General features: G+C 42.7%; 1 protein-coding gene across 3 annotated transcripts in view; it reads left to right on the top strand.

Annotated features, from left to right (window-relative positions):
- The window catches only part of zzef1 (zinc finger, ZZ-type with EF hand domain 1), a 242,207-nt gene that overhangs the window by 8,518 nt on the left and 212,730 nt on the right, over nucleotides 1–20,959 (top strand). For all 3 annotated transcript variants that reach the window (XM_080211009.1, XM_080211011.1, XM_080211012.1), the window contains exons 2-3: nucleotides 14,796–14,940; nucleotides 19,377–19,571. In XM_080211009.1, coding sequence (XP_080067135.1) covers nucleotides 14,796–14,940; nucleotides 19,377–19,571 — 340 coding nt within the window. The remainder of the gene's footprint in view (nucleotides 1–14,795; nucleotides 14,941–19,376; nucleotides 19,572–20,959) is intronic.

The raw sequence follows: 20,959 nt of genomic DNA, 5'->3' as shown, positions 1-20,959 counted from the left end.
CGGTGGAATTGCTTTGCTAGTTAAAGAGAAAATTAACGCCGTACACCATATTGGCTCTTAAAATGTAGAATTTATATGGGTAGAGCTAAGAAACACTAAAGGGCAAAAAATGTATGTAGACCCCCAAACTATTGTAATGAGGTTGGGAATGACATTAAACAGGAAATTCGTGATGCATGCGATAAAGGAACATCTGTAATTATGAGTGATTTTAATCTGCACGTAGATTCGGCAAATGAAATTAGTCACAATGTCTTGGAGGAGGAATTTCTTGAGTGTATACGTGTTGGTTTTCTGGACCAATACATTGTAGAACCAACTAGAGAGCAGGCCATTCTATTCTGGATGATGTGTCATGAGAAAGGAATAATTGGCAACCTAGCTGTGCAAGACCCTTTGGGGGTGAGCAGCCGTAACATGATACAATTTTTCTTCAAGATGGAGGGTGACGTAGTTGATTCTGAGACCAGGATCCTTAATCTTAATAAAGGAAATTATGATGATGTGAGGCACGAGTTGACTGATAGATTGGGAAACGTTACTTAGAGGGATGATGGTGGATAGGTAATGATAAACATTCAAGGAGCACGTGGATGAATTGAAACAATTGATCATTCCTGTCTGGCACAAAAGTAAAACTGGAATGGTGGTCAAACCATGGCTTACAAGGGAAATTAGGGATTGTACTAGGTCCAAGGAAGAGGCATTCGAATTGTCCAAGAGAAAGAAACAGACCTGAGGATTGGGAGTAGTTTAGAATCCAGCAAAGGAGAACAAAGGGACTGATTGAGAAAGGGAAAATAGACTACTAGAGTAAGCTTGTGGGGAACATAGAAACTTTTACAGTCAGTTTTTATTGGTGTGTGAGGAGAAAAAGATTGGTGAGGACAAATGTAGGACCCTTGTAGTTAGAAACAGGGGAATTTATGATGGGGAACAAAGAAATGGCCGATCAACTGAATACATACTTTAGTTCTGTCTTCACAAATGAGGACGCAAATAAGATACCAGAAATGTTGGGGAATACAGGGTTTACGGAGAGCGAGGAACTGAAAGAGGTCAGTGTTAGTAGAGAAATGGTGTTGTGGAAACTGATGGGATTGCAGGCGGATAAATTCCCAGGGCCTCATAACGTACATCCCAGAGTACTTAAGGAAGTGGCCTGAGAAATAATAGATGCATTGTGGTCATTCCAAGATTCTGTAGACCCTGGAACAGTTTGTACAGATTAGAGGGTAGCTAATGTAACCTCACTATTTAAAAAAGGAAGTAGAGAAAAAGGAACTACAGACCCGTCAGTCTGACGTTGGTAGTGGGGAAGATTTTAGAATGCATTGTCAAAGATTTTATAGGAAAACAGTGGCAGGATCAGATAGAGTCAGCGTGGATTTACAAAAGGGAAATCATGCTTGACAAATCTGATGGAATTCTTCCAGGATGTAACTAGTAGAATTGATAAGGGGGAGTCAGTGAATGTGGTTTATTTGGACTTTCGGAAGGCTTTTGACAAAGTCCCACATAAGAGAGCAGCGTGTAAAATAAAAGCACATGCAATTGGGGGTATTGTATTGAGATGGATAGAAAACTGTTTGGCAGACAGGAAGCAAAGAGTAGGAATAAACTAGTCTTTTTCTAACTGGCAGGCAGTGACAAATGGGAACCACAGGGATCAGTGTTGGGACCTCAGCTATTCACAATATATATTAATGATTTAGATGAAGGAACTAAATGTAAGATTTGCAGGTGACACAAAGCTATATGGGAGAGTGAGCTGTTAACAAAGAGTAGGAATAAACTATGCCTGTTTTTCAGCAACACTCAAGCTTGAGACAGTCAAAATGCTGAGAGCACTTGGAAAAGTATTCAGATAACAATGTTATTCTGATCTGCACATCCCTTGCACTGTAATTTGTCTGCCATTTTTATCTCACAAAACACCCTGAGCTGTCAACCTCGTTCTTTGTTCCTTGTGCTAGTTAGATAGTCCCATCGTAACAGCGTTCGATTTCCCTGCAATTTTTAAATAAAATATCACTTGCCACACTGCTGATATATTGTCTGGTCTTGCTTGCTACTCCAGCGTGGTAAACTGCAATTTGTGCTTTTGAGTTGTCAGAGTGCGATGGTCTTCGGTAGAGGCAACGTAGGACATGGGCAGTGGTGTCCGTTCTTGGAGGCAAGACCTAGCCAGTCATTGTTGTACTGGTTGGTGATTTTGAGAAGAGAAAAGGGAACCAAAACAAACAGACTAATTTTTTATTTAAGCGTACAAAAAGGTGAACGTTTATTTGATTCCCTGTTTAAAAAGTACCACCGGTGAACGTAGTACTTTGATTGTTATAGAATCGTAGAATAATGTGGCAGAGAAGCGAGGCCATTTGGCTCAATGAGTCTGTGCTGGCCTCTTTTGAAGACCAGTCCGGTTAATCCCATTCGTCAGATATTCCCCCTGCAATTTATACTTTGCGTGTTTGTCGGATTCCTTTTTGAATATTTGACTTTGTGATGGAGCCTAATTCTGCCAGTTGCTTACCTAGAAAATTCACCTGTCCTTTCTTCCAGTGCCCCTGGTGTTTGCAGCTATTTCTGCCTTTATTAAAGGCTTTTCTCCGAAGTCATACCGACATATTTCAAGAAATTGTCCCTTAGTGTCCAGGGATGTGTAGGTTAGAGGGATTAGTGGGTATAATATGTAGGGATATGGGGGTAGGACCTGGGTGGGATTGTGTTCGGTGCAGACTCGATGGGCCGAAGGGCCTCTTTCTGCACTGTAGGGTTCTATGATCCTATATGTTGTCATATTTCCTAATGCATTATGTAAGAAGGAAATCAGTAGTTTTTATGGAAATATTGCATGATTTTTGTCTGTTATTTGCCTTTGAATGTGCTTGGGTGCAGTTCAACGTGCAGAAAGGTAACACTGTTGTGTAATAATGTATGAAACTAGCCAGTGAACATTGACAAGTAGATCACTTACATTTCTCCTTTTCTCTCGCTCTGTCTCTCACACTCAAATGTCATTGAGTGGGAAAGTTGTCGTAAGTGTGCGTCAATGTCAATTTTGAAGTAACTGTTTAGAGAACTGAGAAGGGGTAGAAACTCACTACAAGTACTAAGGGATGTTTACAATACTGAAGGAAGCCACTTGGTTCACTGTGTCTCCATCAGTCTTCGGTTTTTTTCTTCCTCTGCTTCTGAAGGGAGGAATAAACAAAAGAAGTGGACTGGTCCCTGGCTCAGCCACATCCTGTGACAAAACATCCTATTGTCTCAACAAATTTATGTATAAAGGAACTTCACTCCTCCATGATTCCTTGTCAGTGACTGTCTAACCAGAAGCACCCTTTGCTCATTCCACCATCTGTAAGTTCCACTCCAAGCCACACAACACTTTGACTTGGAAGTATATCGCCATTTCTTCACTGTTGCAGAATCAAAACCCTGAAGCTCTTTCCGTAGCAACCAAAGGGCAATAGGAACGGGCAACAAATGCTGGCCTTGCCAGTGATGCTCACTTGGGGCAGCACGGTGACACAGTGGTTAGCACTGCTGCCTCTCGCTGTCACCTGGATTCGATTCCTGGCTTGGGTCACTGTCTGTGTGGAGTCTGCATGTTTTCCCTGTGTCTGCGTGGGTTTCCTCCAGGTGCTCCGGTTTCCTCCCACGCTCCAAAAGACGTGGTGGTTAGGTGCATTAGCCGTGCTAAGTTCTACCTCAGTGTACCCTAACAGATGCCGGAGTATGGTGATTTTCACAATAACTTCATCTATCAGGAAAAGAGAATACGCTTAAGACTGAATCACCTTATTCTATGTTCGGTTTTGTATCCAAGAATAGCCCAAATTAATTTTCGTACAGAACATCTTAACGTGAGGTTGTGGTGCTGGAAAACAGACTTGAGTCATTTCTAGGAACATATGTTGTGAAAGGAAAGGAACAAACTTGCATTTATGTGGTGCCTTTCATGACATTGGAATGTCCTAAAGCTTGTTACAGCCAACTGAGTAGTTTTGAAGTATAATCACTGTTATAGCCAACTGGATCATAAGGTCCCAGGAACAACAACGTGATAATCACCAAGTCATCTGTTGTTAGGCATTGTTTGAAGGACAACTATCAGCCGGGCTCTCTGATACCAGGAAATCCTCCGGCTCTTCCACTGGGAACTTTAACATCCTCTTGAAAGAACAAATGGGGCTTTGGTTTAATGTTTCACCTAAAAGACAGATCCTCTGACAATGCAGCACTGCGTCTGAGCATCAGCCTAGATTGTCTCTGGAATGGAACTGGAATCCACACCCGACTGATTGGGGTGAGAGTGATAACCGCTGAACCAAGTCTGACATCTAAAAGTTAAAGGGCCAGGTACATCTATACCAGCATCATGTAAATAGGGTTTCAGGTTTGTGTAGGTAGTCATTCGATCCATCAGCTTCTGGACTTTAAGCATTTATAACAATTTGACACCTTGAGTCATGGAATATCGGTCAAGGGAGAGATTTGGCTGTGCCTGGTAGGATTTGTTGTGAAGGAGACAATACAGTGGAAGGTAACTTGGAACTGAGCACTGAAGGAGACAAGTGGGAGGAGTGCTTGTAAACTCAGATGTGTGGGGGCTCCTGAAAGCTCGATTTTGACATGTTGCAAAACAGAAAATGCTGCAAAATCTCAGATCTGACAGCATTTGTGGAGAGAGAACAGATCTCATACGTTAATCCTTCATCAAAGCCTTTGGAAAGCATTTCCATAGACTAGATGGCCATGCAATTGAGTTGGATCTTTTGGTGGAGTATAGGGAGGAGAAATGAAGCTTAGAAGGAATAGTATGTGTGATAAGGTGAGTGATGACAGTTTTGTTTATCTGTGTAAATATTTGGACAATGCTCACGATTGATTTTGTCCTGTAAGTCCCTGGATAGTATCCCATCCACTCCAGGTGAATTAAGCATTAATGAGGCTGACGCTCTCCTGCAGCGAAGAGGCAGTGCTGCAGTGTCAAAGGCGCTACGTTTTGAATGAGAGAATTAACTCCATCTGCTCTCCTTCATGGTGCAAGTTGAAGTTTCCTTGACACTGTTTCAGAGATGAGGTGGGAGTTGTTTTGACCAACGTTCAGCCCTCAGTCTGCATTAGGTTACTTGTCACATTGCTGTTCAAGGAAGCAAATTGGCTACTCTGCTTCTTAAACAATAATTAGCGCCTCAAGGTGCTTTATTGGTTGTATAAAGCTTTGGGACATAAAGAGATTGTGAAAGGCAACATATAAATGCACATTTTTCATAATGGTACAGCATTTACTCGTTTGTTAGCCAGTAGTGGATATAAGTTCATGAACCATACCTTCAACTGTTTCAGCAGTAACATTCTCTTGAGTCTAAAATGGGGTTGTTTGCCATTCATAATTCCCCTGATAATGAAGCAGTCAATGGCTGCATGTAGCAAGTCCTGCACAAATCTAGCCTTGGCAGATTTTAATTGCTACTGATAGAGGGGTGAATGTTGGTCAAGACAACTCCCTCCTTGTCTTTGAAACAGTGTCTTTTACCTGCACCATGAAGCAGAGCAGATTGGGTTAATCTTCTCAAAAGATAGCACCTTTGACAGTGCAGCACTGATTCCTTACTGCAAGAGAGTTGCAGATGACACTACAAAAGGGAAAACTCTCTACTGGGTGAAGTCAAGAAGGAAAGATGGTTGCAGTTTTTGGAGGCCGAACAATTTGGCCCCAAGACATCTCTGCAGGTGTTCTTCAGGATGGTGTCCTAGACCTAAGCATCTTGAACTGCTGATCAATGACCTTCCCTGCAAAATGAAATCAGAAGTGAGGATACTTGCAGAGTGTTCAGTGCTATGAGCAGCTGCTCAGACAATGAAGCAGGCCGTATCTGCATGAAGCAAGACCTGAACAACATTCGGGGTTTGGGATGATTAAAGTAGCAAATAATATTCTTGCCACACCGCTGCCAGGCAATGACCATCTCCAACAAGAGAAAATTCCAAACATCTCACCTGGGGGGGCTTTACCAATGTCCAGAAACTGAACTGGACCGACCATATTAAATACTTGCGGCTACGAGAGCAGGTCGGAAGCTGGGAATTCTGCAGTGAATAATTCACCTCTTGACTCCCCAAAATCTTTCCACCATTTACAAGGTGTGAATCAGGAGCAAGGTGGAATATTCTCCACTTGTCACGAGTGCAGCTGTGACTACACTCAATAAGCTTGACACTTAGAGTGATGGGCCACCACCTTTACGTTCACTTCCTCCACCGCGTGGCAGCCGTGTATACCATCTACCAGACGCACTGCAGCAACTCGTCAAGGCTCCTTCGACAGCACCTTCCAAACCCGTGACCGCTATCACCAGGAACAAAGGTGGCAGATACCTGGGAACACCAGAAGCTGGGGTTCCCCACCAAGCCACTCACCACCCTGACTCGTAAATATACAGCTGTTCCTTCATTGTCGTTGGGTCAAAGACTCCCCCTGCTAACAGTGCTGTGAACACACATACATCACGTGGACTGCAGCGGTTTAAGAAGGTGGATCACCACCACCTCGTGGGGCGATTAGGGATGGGTGGGAATTGCTGGCCTTTTCGGTTACTCTACATCCAAAAGACTGAATTAAAATACAGCTGGTGTACTAAGCTCTGTAAAGGCATTACATAATGGGGAATTGAACAAATCACAATTACAGGGTACCTCTCTGAAGTGTAACATAAAGAAACATTTTAGGTTACCTGCAACGTATACCATCACAATCACAAAATACCGTAGTGATTAAGATTCATCAATGTTATTGATCCAGTAAGCAAGTTTTTGAATGGATGGACAAAAATAATTCATTAAAGCACAGCATAATGTGTCTATCTTGAAGTGCAAAACATTTAGTTTGATGCCACAGGCTTTGATAATTATATCAGTACAACTTGGATTCACTTATCTGGAAATTAATTCACTATCACACTGCAGGAGAAAAAGGATTATTTTGACGAAGCACAAAGCTGTTACATTTCATTTCAAACAGCACAGAACCACTACTGCTGGCATGTTGTCAGGATCCATAACCTCTGTGTCCAATGTCTTTACCTGATGCTTTATATCATGTGGAGTGTTTGGATTTGGCTGAAGGACGGCATCATGTGATGTGAGGGACCCCTGGAGGAGGCTGAGATGGAAAATGCTTTTGGCCAAGGCAGTTGCAAATGTTTCAGCCTTGTCTTTTGCACTGCTGTGCTAGGCTCCTCCATCATGAGGGTGGGGAAGTTTGTGGAACCGCCTCGTCCGGTTAATTGTTTAATTGTCCACAATGATTAATTGTTTAATTGTCCACACTAGATATGACAAGATTGCAGAGCTTTCATCTGATCCATTGCTTGTGGGATTGTTTAGCCTTGTCTATAGCACACGGCTTCTGCTGTTTGGCACGCATGTCCTGTGTTTTGGTTTCAACAGGTCAACACTTCATTTTTAGGTATGCCTGATGCTGCTCCTTGCATGCTCTCCAACACTGCTTATTGATCCTCTTGGTGGTAATGGTAGAGTGAGGGATATGCTAGGCCTTGAGATTAGAGATTTCGGCTGAATGTGCCTTATGGATATCTAGTTTTGAGCAGCTGGATAAGTTCAAAACCTAACCTATTTAGTAAGAAGTTTCACAACACCAGATTAAAGTCCAACAGGTTTATTTGGAATCACAAACTTTTGGAGTGCTGCTCCTTCATCACATGAGTGGAGAGTTGGGTTCACAAACGCAGCATATGTAGGCAAAGACACAATTGCAAGATAGTAGTTGGTATGCGAGTCTTTACAGGTACAGACGGTGCGAATGGACAGAGGGATAATCTCTGATTCTGATTTCTGTGCATTCTACCCAACTCTCCACTCACCTGATGAAGGAGCAGCACTCTGAAAGCTCATATTGGACTTTAACTTGGTATCGTGAGACTTTTTACTGTGCCCACACCAATCCAACTCCAGCATCTCCACATCATAATCTATTTAGCACAGTGGTGATGCCATATTTACTGATGGAAAATGCCCTGAGTGCGAAGAGGATTCGTCTCCATGTGGCTGTTATTGTCATGATGTATCTGTGACAGGTAGATTGGTAAGGGTACGTCAGGAAGACTTTTCCCTCCTGTTGGTTGACTCTCTGCATTCTGCAGATCCAGCAGATGCATGCATTCAGTCTGCCTACCGGATGATAAATCTGCGAGAATGAAGCTTTGACGATTTACAAATGAAATTTCTCGATTGAAGAGATACAGAATAGAATCATAGGAAGTTTGTGGCACAGAAGGAGGCCATTCAACCCACCATGTCTGTGCTAACCAAAACATGAGTCACCCAGCTGAATCCCATTGTCCTGCATTTGGTCTTTAGCCGTGCGGGTTACACGACTTGAGGTGAATATTCAGGCATCTTTTAAATGAGATGGGGGTTTCTGCCATTGCTATCCTTTCAGACAGTGAGCTCCAGACCCCTTCACTCCTCTGGGTGAAACCATTGTCCCCTATCTCCCCTCTAATCTTTCCATATTTACTTTAGATATATTGTAGATGTTTATTTTTAAAAGTTTATTGATGCAAGCAGATTTAACTTGAATTCTCTATCATTTCTGATATCGATGGGCGTCAGTTATTTAAATAAAACTCAGGATGGTTGGATGGCATGCCTGTGATGAGTGAATTAATTGAGGTTCTCAGATATTTGGATTGACTCAGTAATATCGCAAACACGTACTTCAGTGTGAGCAATCTCCTTCATAGGACTTCTTGAAAAGGCTTTGGAAAGTGAGGAACCTAAAGCATCTTTAAACAATACTCTTCAGACCGTTACCTCTCGTGCATCTATTTCCTTTTTTATTGCAGCCTTTACAGTATTCTGCAAGTGAAACCAATTGAAAAATCCACATGAATATTTCCTATTGTCTGAATTTTTGATAAGTAAGCATTTATAATTGATTTTAAATTTTATATATGGTCGAAGAACCACAGAAAATCAGCTTTGCTGTCAAAGCTTCAGCCTTCCTCGCTTGCCCATGGATTAATTAGACACATGGTTGTTATGTTAGAGGAAAGAATTGTGACAAATTTGGTGTACTGCATACTGAAGAAGACACAATTCTCTTTTTAATTCCAAGTCAAATGGGTTGATGCAGTCAGATGTTTAATGCAGTGTCTGGATATGGAACAGTGTGAATTCATATGAAGTAGACAAGGCGTTGTGAATATCCATTTTGCACATATGTCTACAGATATACTATGCGGATTTACCACTCCTTTGCACTTGTACAGCCAAGCAGATCAATTGTAGAGTGTTTGCAGCCAAGTGTTGAATTAATGAGGATTATTTAATGCTCAGGTAATATGAAGCTGTCGCACTTGAACTGTGCGTGCTTTACGTTTTCCTTTTATTTTTAAGTTCCACGTTATGAGTTGGATCAGACAGAATTTCATGGGAAATGTGCTTCAGACACCACGGCATTGGCAGGATGAACAGCTTCTAGAAATCTGTGCACAGCAAGGACGTTTTGTGGGAAACACCTCCTTCCAGGGCAGACATTGGCACAAAGTGTCATTGCGCTATGTGACTCCTGGCTACTGGCACCAACTTGACCTGGTAATCGTTGGAAGACGTGATCTGCCCACCGTTCCTCACACCTGTACTTGCCAGAGTGATTCTGATCATTCACTTATCAGTAGTAGGAAGAAGACGCAACCATGGAAAATACACTAATCCAAACACAATGACATTGCCATGCATCAACAATCAGTGCGCGAGGGATGACTGCAAATGTCACCAGCTCTCAGGCAGCCTCTTCCTCCTGAGGTCTAACTGGATAACACTAATGGAGCATAGAAGTTGCTGTGGCCGATCATTTACAAAGCTACAGTTGCCAGAAGCAGGAACAAAGATTGATTCAAGACCTACCTTGCAGAATGATTCCTATCACTGAAGTTAAAAAGTGCAGCTTTACTTACAACCTGCCTCCTAACCCATTAATCCTAGCCGTCAGCACGTGACAATATTACGCTCGCTAAAGCTGTCATGACGAAGACAGCAAGGCACTGTGCCAACAGGTATAGGATCAATCTAGGCAGAGAAATACAATCTGCTAGTGACAGTGGCAGTGTTTGCACTGTGCACAACAGTATCAAAAGAGCAGTTTCCCCACCATCATCAACTGCTCCTCTGAAATCCACAGTTGGGGAATTACTCACAGGACCAAGCAAACAGCCAGCTGGATAGAGCGTTACTCCAAGCTTTACTCGCATGAAAATTGTGTCTATCTCTGCCTGTGTTTGCTCTTCTGTGGCTACCTGTCATGTACGAACTTGATGCAGACCCCTCATTCCTCGAGCTGGAAAAATCCATTGACCCCCTACCAGCAAGGAAAACACCTGGAAAGGACAGAATTCCCACTGAGTTACTCCAGGATGGAAATCCTCACCTGCTTCAATACTTCCATGATCACACCCCTGTACGACAGGATATTTGTGATGTAAACATCATCTTGCACAAGAACAAAGCTGATGGAGAGGATCGCAACATCACTGGGAAGGCCTTTGCCAAAGTCACTCTAACAATTTGACTCGTCACTAGAATGCACCCAGAGCCACAGCGTGGCTTCAGAGCAGGTGGATCCATGGTAGATATGATCTTCTCCCTACGTCAGCTTCAAGAGGAGTCCGGAGTGTGGCAAATGGCATTCTGCTTTTGTGGACCTCACAAATGCATGACACCATGAGCAGTGTCAGGGAGACTCAAAAAAAAAGTGTGTTTTCCTCCTAAGCTTTGCAGTCTCGAACAGTCTTTCCATAATAACATGCATAATATGATTCAATTCGACAGCTCCACCTTTAACAGTTTTAAGGTCAAGAATTGGGTAAAAAAGGTCTACATCTTAGCCCCCCCACCCCGCTTTATTTTCTGTGTAATCCTGAAGTATGCTTTCCCTGCTGACACGAAAGGAGTGTACTTGGCAATGAGTTGGGAATCACCTCAATCTGCCGAGACCAAAAGCTGAAGCGTTGTATAGTCTGATCAGAAAACCCGTGTGCTAATGTTGCCCTGGTTGCCCAGACTAATGACCAAAGGCTAATGGATCACCTGTCTCATGCATGTCTCATGTTCTCCTTCACACTGAAGATGGCTTGATATTTGTGGTATGTGATGCATTCTTAATATTACATGAAAAAAGAAAGTCACCAGTGAAACAATCCTTTCTAGAGCAAACATGCCAAGCATATTGGCGCAAGTTGAGCAGAAGACTTTGTTGGCTTGGGCATGTGCACGGGGTGAAAGTGGTCATGGCCCACAGAATATGTTATATGGGGAGGTAACCTGTGCCAAGATCCAATTCAATGATGCTGTGAAGAGAGATGAAAGCCCTCAGACTCAATTATGACAAGTGAGAAACACTGGCTTCCTATTAGCTGTGGACATGAAACCGCCAGGACAACGTGTGGTTTCAGAATTTCCAAAGCAGATGTCACCCTGAAACTAAGGAGTCAGCAGCGATCATCTTGTTACACTGGCACGAGAACAACTTCATGTGTGCCATTTGTGCAGCCTTTGCTTTTCCCCACGTGGTATGTTCAGCTATCGAAAGAAGTGCAGCAGATGGTCACATCTGACACCTCCAAACCCTGAGGCTGCATTCCCATCGGTTCTCACTGATGTGATTTATTATTGTTACGTGTATACAGTAAAAAGCATTGTTTTTTGCATGCTATACAAAGCATGCTGTTACATAGAGAAGGAAAGGAGAGAGTGCACAATGTAGTGTTACAGTCATAGCTAGGGTATCGGAAAAAAATCAGTTTAGAGTAAGGCAGATCCATTCAAAAGTCTGATGGCAGCAGGGAAGAAGCTGTTCCTGAATCACTTGGTATGCGACCTCAGATTTCTGTATCTTTCTCCTGATGGAAGAAGGTGGAAGAGAGAATGTCTGGGGTGTGTGATTGAGGGATGCCAAACAATGTTTGGCTACCAAGTAATGATACAAATTGAATGAGTTCCTGACTGGAGCCAGTGCAGATAATTGAAATAGTGACTGCCCTTCCCTTGCTCTTGCTCCATCCCCCCCACCCCCAATTCTCCATCCCCTCACCCCACTCTCTCCCCCTCCCTCCCTCAACCCTGCGCCTCCACCCCTGGTCCCTGCTCCCCTCCCCTCCCCGTCTCCCTCTTTCTACCTCACTCTTCCTCCCCCCCCCCACGCTTCCTCCTCCTGCATCCCCTGCGTTCTTCCCCCCTCTCTGTCCCCCACAATCTCCCGCACCCCCCTGCTCTCCCCCCACCGTGCTTATCCCCGCTCTCTCTCCCCTCGCTCTCTCTCCCCCACCCTGTGCTCTCCTCCATACTCTGCCCCCTGCTCTCCCCACCCCCCCGTGATCGCCTCCTGCTCTCTTCTCTCCTGCTGTCATGCTCCGTTCTCCCTCCTGCTCCCCTTTGCTCCCTTCCCTCCCCTTTGTTCTCTTTCCCCCCCTCCCACTTTGCTCTCTTCTCCCCCCTTTGCTCTCCCCAAAATTAAGGAAATCAAATCTGTGAATTTAGATCAAAAATATGCCAAGCAAATTAATGATCCAATGTAAGTTTACTTAAGTAGAATTCTGTATAATGTACAGCATGGAAACAGATCACTGTCTGTAATAGTTCGTGTTTATGCTGTGCACTAGCCTCTTCACACCCTATGTCTTCTCACCCCATCAGAATAACTTATTTCACTCTCCATACATGCACTTTTGTCTTATTCCCCGCAATTACAGTTTATGATAGTGAGTTCCACAGTTTCTACTGATTCCGTATTGACTTTATGAGTAACTAATTTTTAATTTTAGATGATTTGTATTTCCTATTCAGGTTTTGAGTGCGTTTTGTATTTTACTTTTTGTCAATCTTGCACACATTGCTGGCATTAGGTTCGTCATGGTATTGAGTATGAAACAATACAATTAAACCAGTATGTGTAATTGTTTGCTTTTTGTTGATCTGTCACTCAAAGTGTAAACAGCAGGAGTGCTCTCAGCAATGTTAGGGTGAATGACTGCACTCTGTCTGCTTTTGATTGTACACTATTGATGTATTAGAGTTAACATACGATTAGAAATTATGAACAACATGACTTGTAAACCTGGGAGCTGTGCGATTTTAAGATGAGAGATCTGTTCTGAAAGTGTGTGTGATCTGTAACTCCATCAGGGTTTTTAGTCATAGAGCTCGAGGGAGTTCATTTTCATCCCATGCAAGTTATTTAGTTTCAGATATCTCTTATCACTCTATCCCGCTTTTTAAAAAAGAAGTTGCTTGAGGGAGGAGGCGAGAAGGGGAAACCCAAGAGCACAGGAATTTCTGGATGTAAAGAAGACCAAGGTCCACCTAGTTTGCCTTCTATGTTTCTGGGAGTCACACAATGAGTCACATAATGGAGCTGTTGACTAATGATCATAATCGGTCTCGAACAGTTATTTACAATGCACTGGGGCATGACTTGACAGACTCCAGCGGAGAACTTCAGGAATTATAAATGCAAAGTCACCTGTTCCTCTCAAACTTTCAAGAAATTTTAAAATTAGAGTCATAGAATCCCTGCAGCGCAGAAGCAGGCCATTCGGCCCAACAGGCCTGCCCCGACCACAATCCCACCCAGGTCCTTTCTCATAACTCCACGTATTTACACTGCTAATCCCTCTGACAGTAAGGGTCAATTTAGCATGGCCAATCAACCTGACCCACACATCTTTGGACTGTGGGAGGAAACCAGAGCACCCGGAAGAAACCCACGCAGACGTGAGGAGAATGTGCAAACTCCAAACAGACAGACACCCAAGTCCGGCATTGAACCCGGGTCCCTTGTGCCTTCAGGTAGCAGTGCTAATCATTGTGCCACCATGCCGCCCTACTAATAATGATTATCCATCCCTCTGAGTAATCTATTTCTTTAAGAAAGCTTGTGAGAACTTAAGGTTGGAGTACAAGTTTTTAAATTCATTTTTGAGTGGGATTTATGTAAAACAAAGAATTTGCATTTAGATAGCACATTGTCAGTATCTCAGGAGATACTGAAGTGATGTACAGCCAGTGCAGTGCGGTCACTGTTGTAATGTAGAAAATTTGGCAGCCAATTAATGTACAGCAAGTTCCCATACAGCAATGGAATAAATGTCAGAGCACTGTGATATCTTTTACATATACTTGAGGTAGCAGAATTTTATTTAGCCTTTTATCTGAAAGATGCACTTTTGGCAGTGCTGCACTGGAATATCAGTTCAGTACTCCAGTGTCTGGAACGGGACTTGGACCTATGACACACTGATCCGATCGAGGGTGACAAACTGAACCACGCCTGACGCCTCAATTACTTGATTTCTGCTTTACCGCTTCTAATCAGTAATCTGTAAACTGTCTGTGCTTTATATGCTCTGTCTGAGGCCAGCACTCTCCATTCACCTGACAAACAGGTTAACCTCGAAAGCTTGTGAGTTTACTATCAAATAAATCGGTTGGACTTAACCCTGGTGTCGTCAGACTTCTTACTGTGTTTACCCCAGTCCAACGCCAGCATCTCCACATCATTACCGCGCCTGCACATTTGACTCCAGTGTGCAAGTGATGGTCTTTATGTGAAGAGACACCAATTTTTACGCTGCAAACAAATAAACTTGGGTATGCAGTGAACACAGTTAAGGGAATTTATCACCCAATCCTCTAAAGAGTTGACACTTCTAAATATTCTTCAGCTAATGAATGTTCTTGTTATATCACTTTCAATTCCTTTCTTGTAGGCGTTTGCTCAGTTTGACGCAGAGGGAGATGGCACAGTTGCCGTAGAGAACATGCTGGAGTCGCTGAAAACTTCCGGTGGTGCTAATCTGCAGGGTGAATTGAGTCATGTAATTCGACAGCTGCAGGGATGCTCCCTAACTCCAGGTACCGATTACTGAATTGCAGTAATTACGAACTAGTATGCCTCTTCTATTGTGAAGCCAGGCATAAAATATCTATTTGACATTTCAAGTATTTTGCCAATTGTTTCTCCTATCTTTGTCTCTAAAGGGACCAATGTTTGCTTTAGCTATGGTCCACCTATATTCTTGTAATACTCTTACAATGTTAATGACTAGTTTACTTTCATATTTAAATTTTTAATCTTTATAATTTTAATTTTATTTTTAATCAGGTTCTGCTGCCCTTTGCTAGTTTCTAAAATACATCCAATCATCAGACTTATTACTTATTCTTTGCATAGAAAGATTAAAAACTAGAAGCAGTAGTGGGCCATTTGGTCCTTCGAGCCTGTTCTGCCACTCATTATAATCATGGTTGATCATATGCAATATCCTGATTCTTTTTTTCCCTTCCTCCATGTCCTTTTAGCCCCAAGAGCTATATCAAATTTCTTCTTGAAATCAGACATCGTTTTGTCCTTAACTACTTTCGGTGGTATCAATTCCACACATTCATCACCCTGTGGATGACAAAATTTCTCCTCACCTCATTTCTAAAAGGTTCACCCGTCATCCTCAAACGGTAGTTCTGGATTCTCCCACCATCGGGAACATGAATCTACGCTATCTAACCTCGTTAGAATTTTATAAGTTTCTATCACTTTTCTAAATTCCAGTGAATATTACCCTAAACGACTTTGTGTCGCCTCATATGACAGACCTGCTATCCCAGGAATCAACCTGATAATCCTTCACTGTGGTCCCTCTATATCAAGGACATCCTTCCTTAGAAAAGGATACCAAATACTCCAGGTGTGACCTCACCAACACACTATACAGTTGCAGTAAAACATCCCTATTCCTATACTCAAATCCTCTGGCTACGAAGGCCAACATAACATTTCCCTTCTTTACTGCCTGCTGTACCTGCATGCTTACGTTCAGCGACTGATGCATGAGGACACCAAGGTCTCGCTGAGTATCCACCTCTCTCAATTTACACCCATTCAAGTATTAATTGCCTTCCTATCCACCAAAGTGGATAACCTCATATTTATCCACATTATACTGTATCTGCCATGCACACGCCCACACACTCAGCCTGTCCAAATCACACTGAAGCATCTCTGAATCCTCCTGACAGCTCACCCTCCCATCCAATTTTCTATCATTTGAAAATTTGGAGATAATACATTTAGTTCCCTTGAGCAAATCATTAATATATAATGTGAACAGTTAGGGTCTGAGTACAGATCCCTGTGGTACCCCATTAGTCAGTGACTGCCAATCAGAAAAAGACTCATTTATGTCAACTCTTTGCTTCCTAACTTCTATCCACCTCAAGACATTATCTGCAGTCCCACGTGCTTTAATTTTACATCGTAGTCTGTTGTGTGAGACCTTGTCGAAAGCCTTCTGAAAGTCTAAATAAACCACGTCCGCTGGTTCTCCTCGGTCAACTCTACTCGTTACGTTGTAGCATTATAAGCCTCTTCTTTTAATCTATCCTTATTTCCCTCGTAAGCCATGGATGAATCTTTCTGCTAAGATTTTGTTCTTTACTGGAATGTATTTTTATTGAATATTTGACTTGTTCTTGAAATGTTTCCCATTGTTAACTTGTCGCCATGCGTTTTAGCGAATTTACCTAATTAATCTCTGCAAGCTCTCCCCTCACATCTATGACCTCGGCTGTTTTTAAGCTTAAGATTCTCACTTGGAACTGGAGTATGTTGCTTTCACGCTTAATATAAAATTCAGTTGTGTTACGATCGTCTTTTTGCCAGAGGATCTTTAACTACGAGATTACTAATTAAAGATGCCTCAATGCACAGTACTAGATTTAAAGTAGTCTTATTCCTTCTTGGTTCCACAGTGTGTTGTTATGAAAGCAAAACTCCTCTCCCAAACTGAATTTGCTAATTTGATTTGTTGGATGAAGGTTAAAGTCCTGACAGTTATTACATTGCCTTTTGTATTTTTATTTCTTAATGCCATGTCCATTGATGTGATGATTATTCACAGGCCTGTAAACTGCTACACAATGCATTTTCTGACCCTGTAATTCCTAACCTGCACCCGTACTGATTCTACTCCTAATCTTCTGACCTGAGATCTTTTCTCACTAATGTTCTTACGCCATCCTTCACTATCACGGCTACTCCTTTTCCATTCTGACTGTCTTCGTATTAACTGACTTGTGTCCTGCAGTTTTATCTTCATATCAGTGCAAGTATTTTCATCTTTTATATTTCCTTCCTGCTTGCTGAGGCATTGCTCTGTGAATGTCGGCAGGCTGTTCATTGTACAGGCATCGAAGCTAAACACAGGTACATGCTTGCTAATAAAGGTCACTGGAATGTGGGAACCCATTTAGTTCTTGTTTTCCCCTAGTGCAGCGACACTGAAGCCCATTGTCTTGGTTACATTTAGCAACCCTTGCACAGACTTGGAACTCCAGTTGAGGCTGAGATCAATGTGCAATTCATTCTAATGATCTTTTTCACTGCAACCAGTTTGTACCTGAGGGCTGACCTCTCTCTGTTACGCCACTATAGAATATCTTCTCTCATTTCCTTCCCGCTGCGGGCATCATGCTCCATACGCCAGTTTAGCTGCCACACTATATTTAGAGAATCTAAATTCTAATGATCTGAGCAAAAGAGTTCAGCTCTCTGTAGAATGCCTTCTTGAATAGTCTAATTTCAGGCATCCGGACTAGTGACTGGTCTGTTTCATTTGTGCCTTTAATATGTTGATACGCCAGAAGGAACTCTTCAGTTGTAGGTAATAAAATAAGACGAGACTTACTCCAACTTAAATCAAAGAAAAAGATTTAATAAAGAAACTGAATTACTCCCAACACTTGGGGCCTCACCCTGGGCCATTCCAAGCTCCCACAAATCCCAGCAGCTTCTTATTTATACTGAGTCAGCTGACCACCATATCATTTTGTCATTGGTTACATAGTTTACTGAGTCAGCTGACCCTTAAAGCATGTTACTATTGGTCACACTACAACAGTTCCAGTGTTACCATTGGTTACGTTCTAACATCCTGTCGTCACCTTTTACTCTTGGGGTATCGTGGTGGTGTAGTGGTAATTCCACTGGACTGATAATCCAGACTAAGCCCACTATGGCAATTGTTGGAATTTAAATTCAATTAATAAAATATGGAATTAAAAGCTAATCTCATTAGTGAATGACCATGAAACTATCATCAGTTGTAAAAATCCATCTGGTTCACTAATGTCCTTTTTTAGGCAGTGAAATCTACCATAGTTCCCTGTTCTGGCCTATGTGTGAGTCCAGATTCCAAAGCAATGTGGCTCACTCTTAACTGCCCTTCTGAAATTTCCTAGGAAGCCACCAAGTTCCAGTGCAATTAGGAGTGGTCAACGTTGCTGGCTTTGACAGTGACACCTGCATCCATAATGAGAAAGCGATGAAATAGTGGTATTGGCGCTGGACTAGTAATCCAGAGATCCAGAGTATTGCGCTGGAAAGCCGGGTCCGAATTCTACCGTAGCAGATGGTGAAAATTTGAATTCAGTAAAAATCTGGAATCAGAAGTCTACTGCTGACATCATCGATTGTCGTAAAAACCCATCTGGTTCACTAATATCCTATAGGGAAGGAAATCTGCAGTCTGTACCCAGTCTGACCTACCTGTGATTTCAGACCCGTAACAATGCGGGTGACTCTCAAATACCCTCTGAAATGACTTAGCGAATCACCTCAAGGGCATCTGGGGAGTCAGCAATGCTCACATCTCATAAATAAATGAAAAAGTTGCTGTTCTGAGGATCTCAGCACTTTTGCACCACCGTCTAATTTTCATGACCTTTCTAAGGTAACCTAGATGGAGGGGAGTGATTTGTTTGATGGGTCTTGCTGCTGTCCCTGTACAGTCTGCCTCATTCCATGTCTGATTTTCAGTAAATGATATTAGTTGTCTGCTTGCGATTTCATCAACTGAACACAGTTATAAATGTCATAATTTTGAACAAAAATATAAAATATTGGGCCTGTTTCATTGCAGTTAGTAGTGTTATTTTGAAAATACCGGTTTGATGGTACCTACTCTGCTTTCTAATTGTTGGTTATATTTTCAGCATGAAGATATACTGACCGGTTACTTGATCATGTTTGAAAACTTTAAAAACATCTGGGCTGATCTAATTACCAGCTTTTAAACTTCTTTTGGAAAAAAGATTGCCTGTTGTTGCTTGGGATTGTTCTGAAGTGACCTGTTTGTCGGGACTTAATCTAACTGACTTTGTTCGCAAGTTATACTGTGTATTTTACGATGGTGGGGAGTGTTTTCTGGTTTCGCAGATCAGGTGGTGGAAGTGATTTTCATTAATTGCAAGTTTGCTTTGTTTTGTATTTATTCCTCTTTATTTTCTTCTTCTAGGGTTTGTTGACATCTTTTCAAAAAATAAGGAACGCATGGGTGTTCATGCTGCAAAAATCTTGCGTTTCCTCCACAGGAACCGAATTCCAAGTAATGCAATTCCATTCCCCATGATGGACAGTTATAATAATATATGTGCCATGCGTTCCTCTGTCTTGAAGGATTGCTTAAAGCAGCTGTTGGAGAAAAAAAATGGTAAGGTGCTATGGTCTTTGAGGCATAATAGTGTTTCTGTGGGACTAGCAAGGCTTATTAAACTGATTAACCATGGATTTGAAAGAATCATAGAATCTCTGCAGTGCAGGAAGAGGCCATTTGGCCCATCGAGTCTGCACTGCAGACCCCAGAAGAGCACCCCACCCAAGCCCTCCCCATGTATTTCTCCTGCCAATCCACCTAACCTACGCATCTCCGGGCAACAAGAGATGACTTAGCCTGGCCAATCCACCTACCCTGCACATTTTTTGGACTATGGGAGGAAACGCACTCAGACATGGGGAGAACATGGAAACTGCTCACAGTCACCCAAGGCCGGAATCAAATCTGGATCCTGGCGCTGTGAGAGTAAAGAATAATGATCTTTGGGTGTTTAAAATTGATTTTTTTATGAATCCGCATTATGATCAGTGTTTTGGTTTAAGCATTAGCATTGTTTTCTCCACATTACACCTTTTCTCTTTCAAAGGTGCCTTGGGATTGCGCTCCACGTCACTGGAAAACCATTGCTTTTTATAAGTGGCAGTAAAGCTAAGCAGGTGTTGAATTCTTATTTACACAGGGTGCCATGGGCAAGGCTAGTCAGTATCACTTAAGGGAGAGCACCAAGTAACATTCTTAACAACCTACAAATTAATTAGTCCCTGGAAACCTTCTAAAGTCATTTCACCAAGACGAGAAATACCAAAGAACAAAGAGAACAAAGAACATCCCAGCACGGGGAACAGGCCCTTCGGCCCAACGAGCCCACGCCGCTGCATCTTCCCACACCTACCCCGCCCTGTGTGTATGTGAGTGGAACCCCTAATGTAGCCAGATTCAGGGGAGAATAGTGTCAATTTGGTACACCAATCAGCCTAAGAGCACATCTTTGGGGTGTGGGAGGAAACTGGAGCGCCCGGAGGAAACCCACGCAACCACAGGGAGAATGCGCAAACTCCCACAGACACAGGCCCAAATCCATGTATCTGCACAGCTAGCAGTGATAGTCTCTGAGCTGTTGCGGTGCCCATCTGCTGGTCCAGGTTTAAGCTCACACAACGACACGAAGTACTAGGCCACTCCCGGAACCTCCAAGAGCAGCCCACACACGACCCACCGTGTGCATGCCCCTCGTTTGACAACAAGGTGGACCGACCCTGTGGAATAAAAGACAATACGTTAACATATAAAACTACATTTCCGGTGTCGTCCCGAGGCTCTGACCCTACTTAATACCCTCTACTATAACCTTCCATCCTTGCTTCGCTCGTGTGTCTGTCTAAGTAAACCTTAAACAAGTCCAACATAACTGCCTCCACCACCCTACTCGGTAGCGTGTTCCATACCCCCACGACCCTCTGCGTGAAAAACCTTCCTCTCGTTTC

This window comes from Carcharhinus amblyrhynchos, chromosome 23 (genome assembly GCF_965287045.1).
Source record: "Carcharhinus amblyrhynchos chromosome 23, sCarAmb.v2.hapA, whole genome shotgun sequence".
NCBI classification, from domain to species: Eukaryota; Metazoa; Chordata; class Chondrichthyes; order Carcharhiniformes; family Carcharhinidae; genus Carcharhinus; species Carcharhinus amblyrhynchos.
Note: the sequence above shows the minus strand (reverse complement) of the source record. Positions and strands in the feature narration are given on the sequence as shown.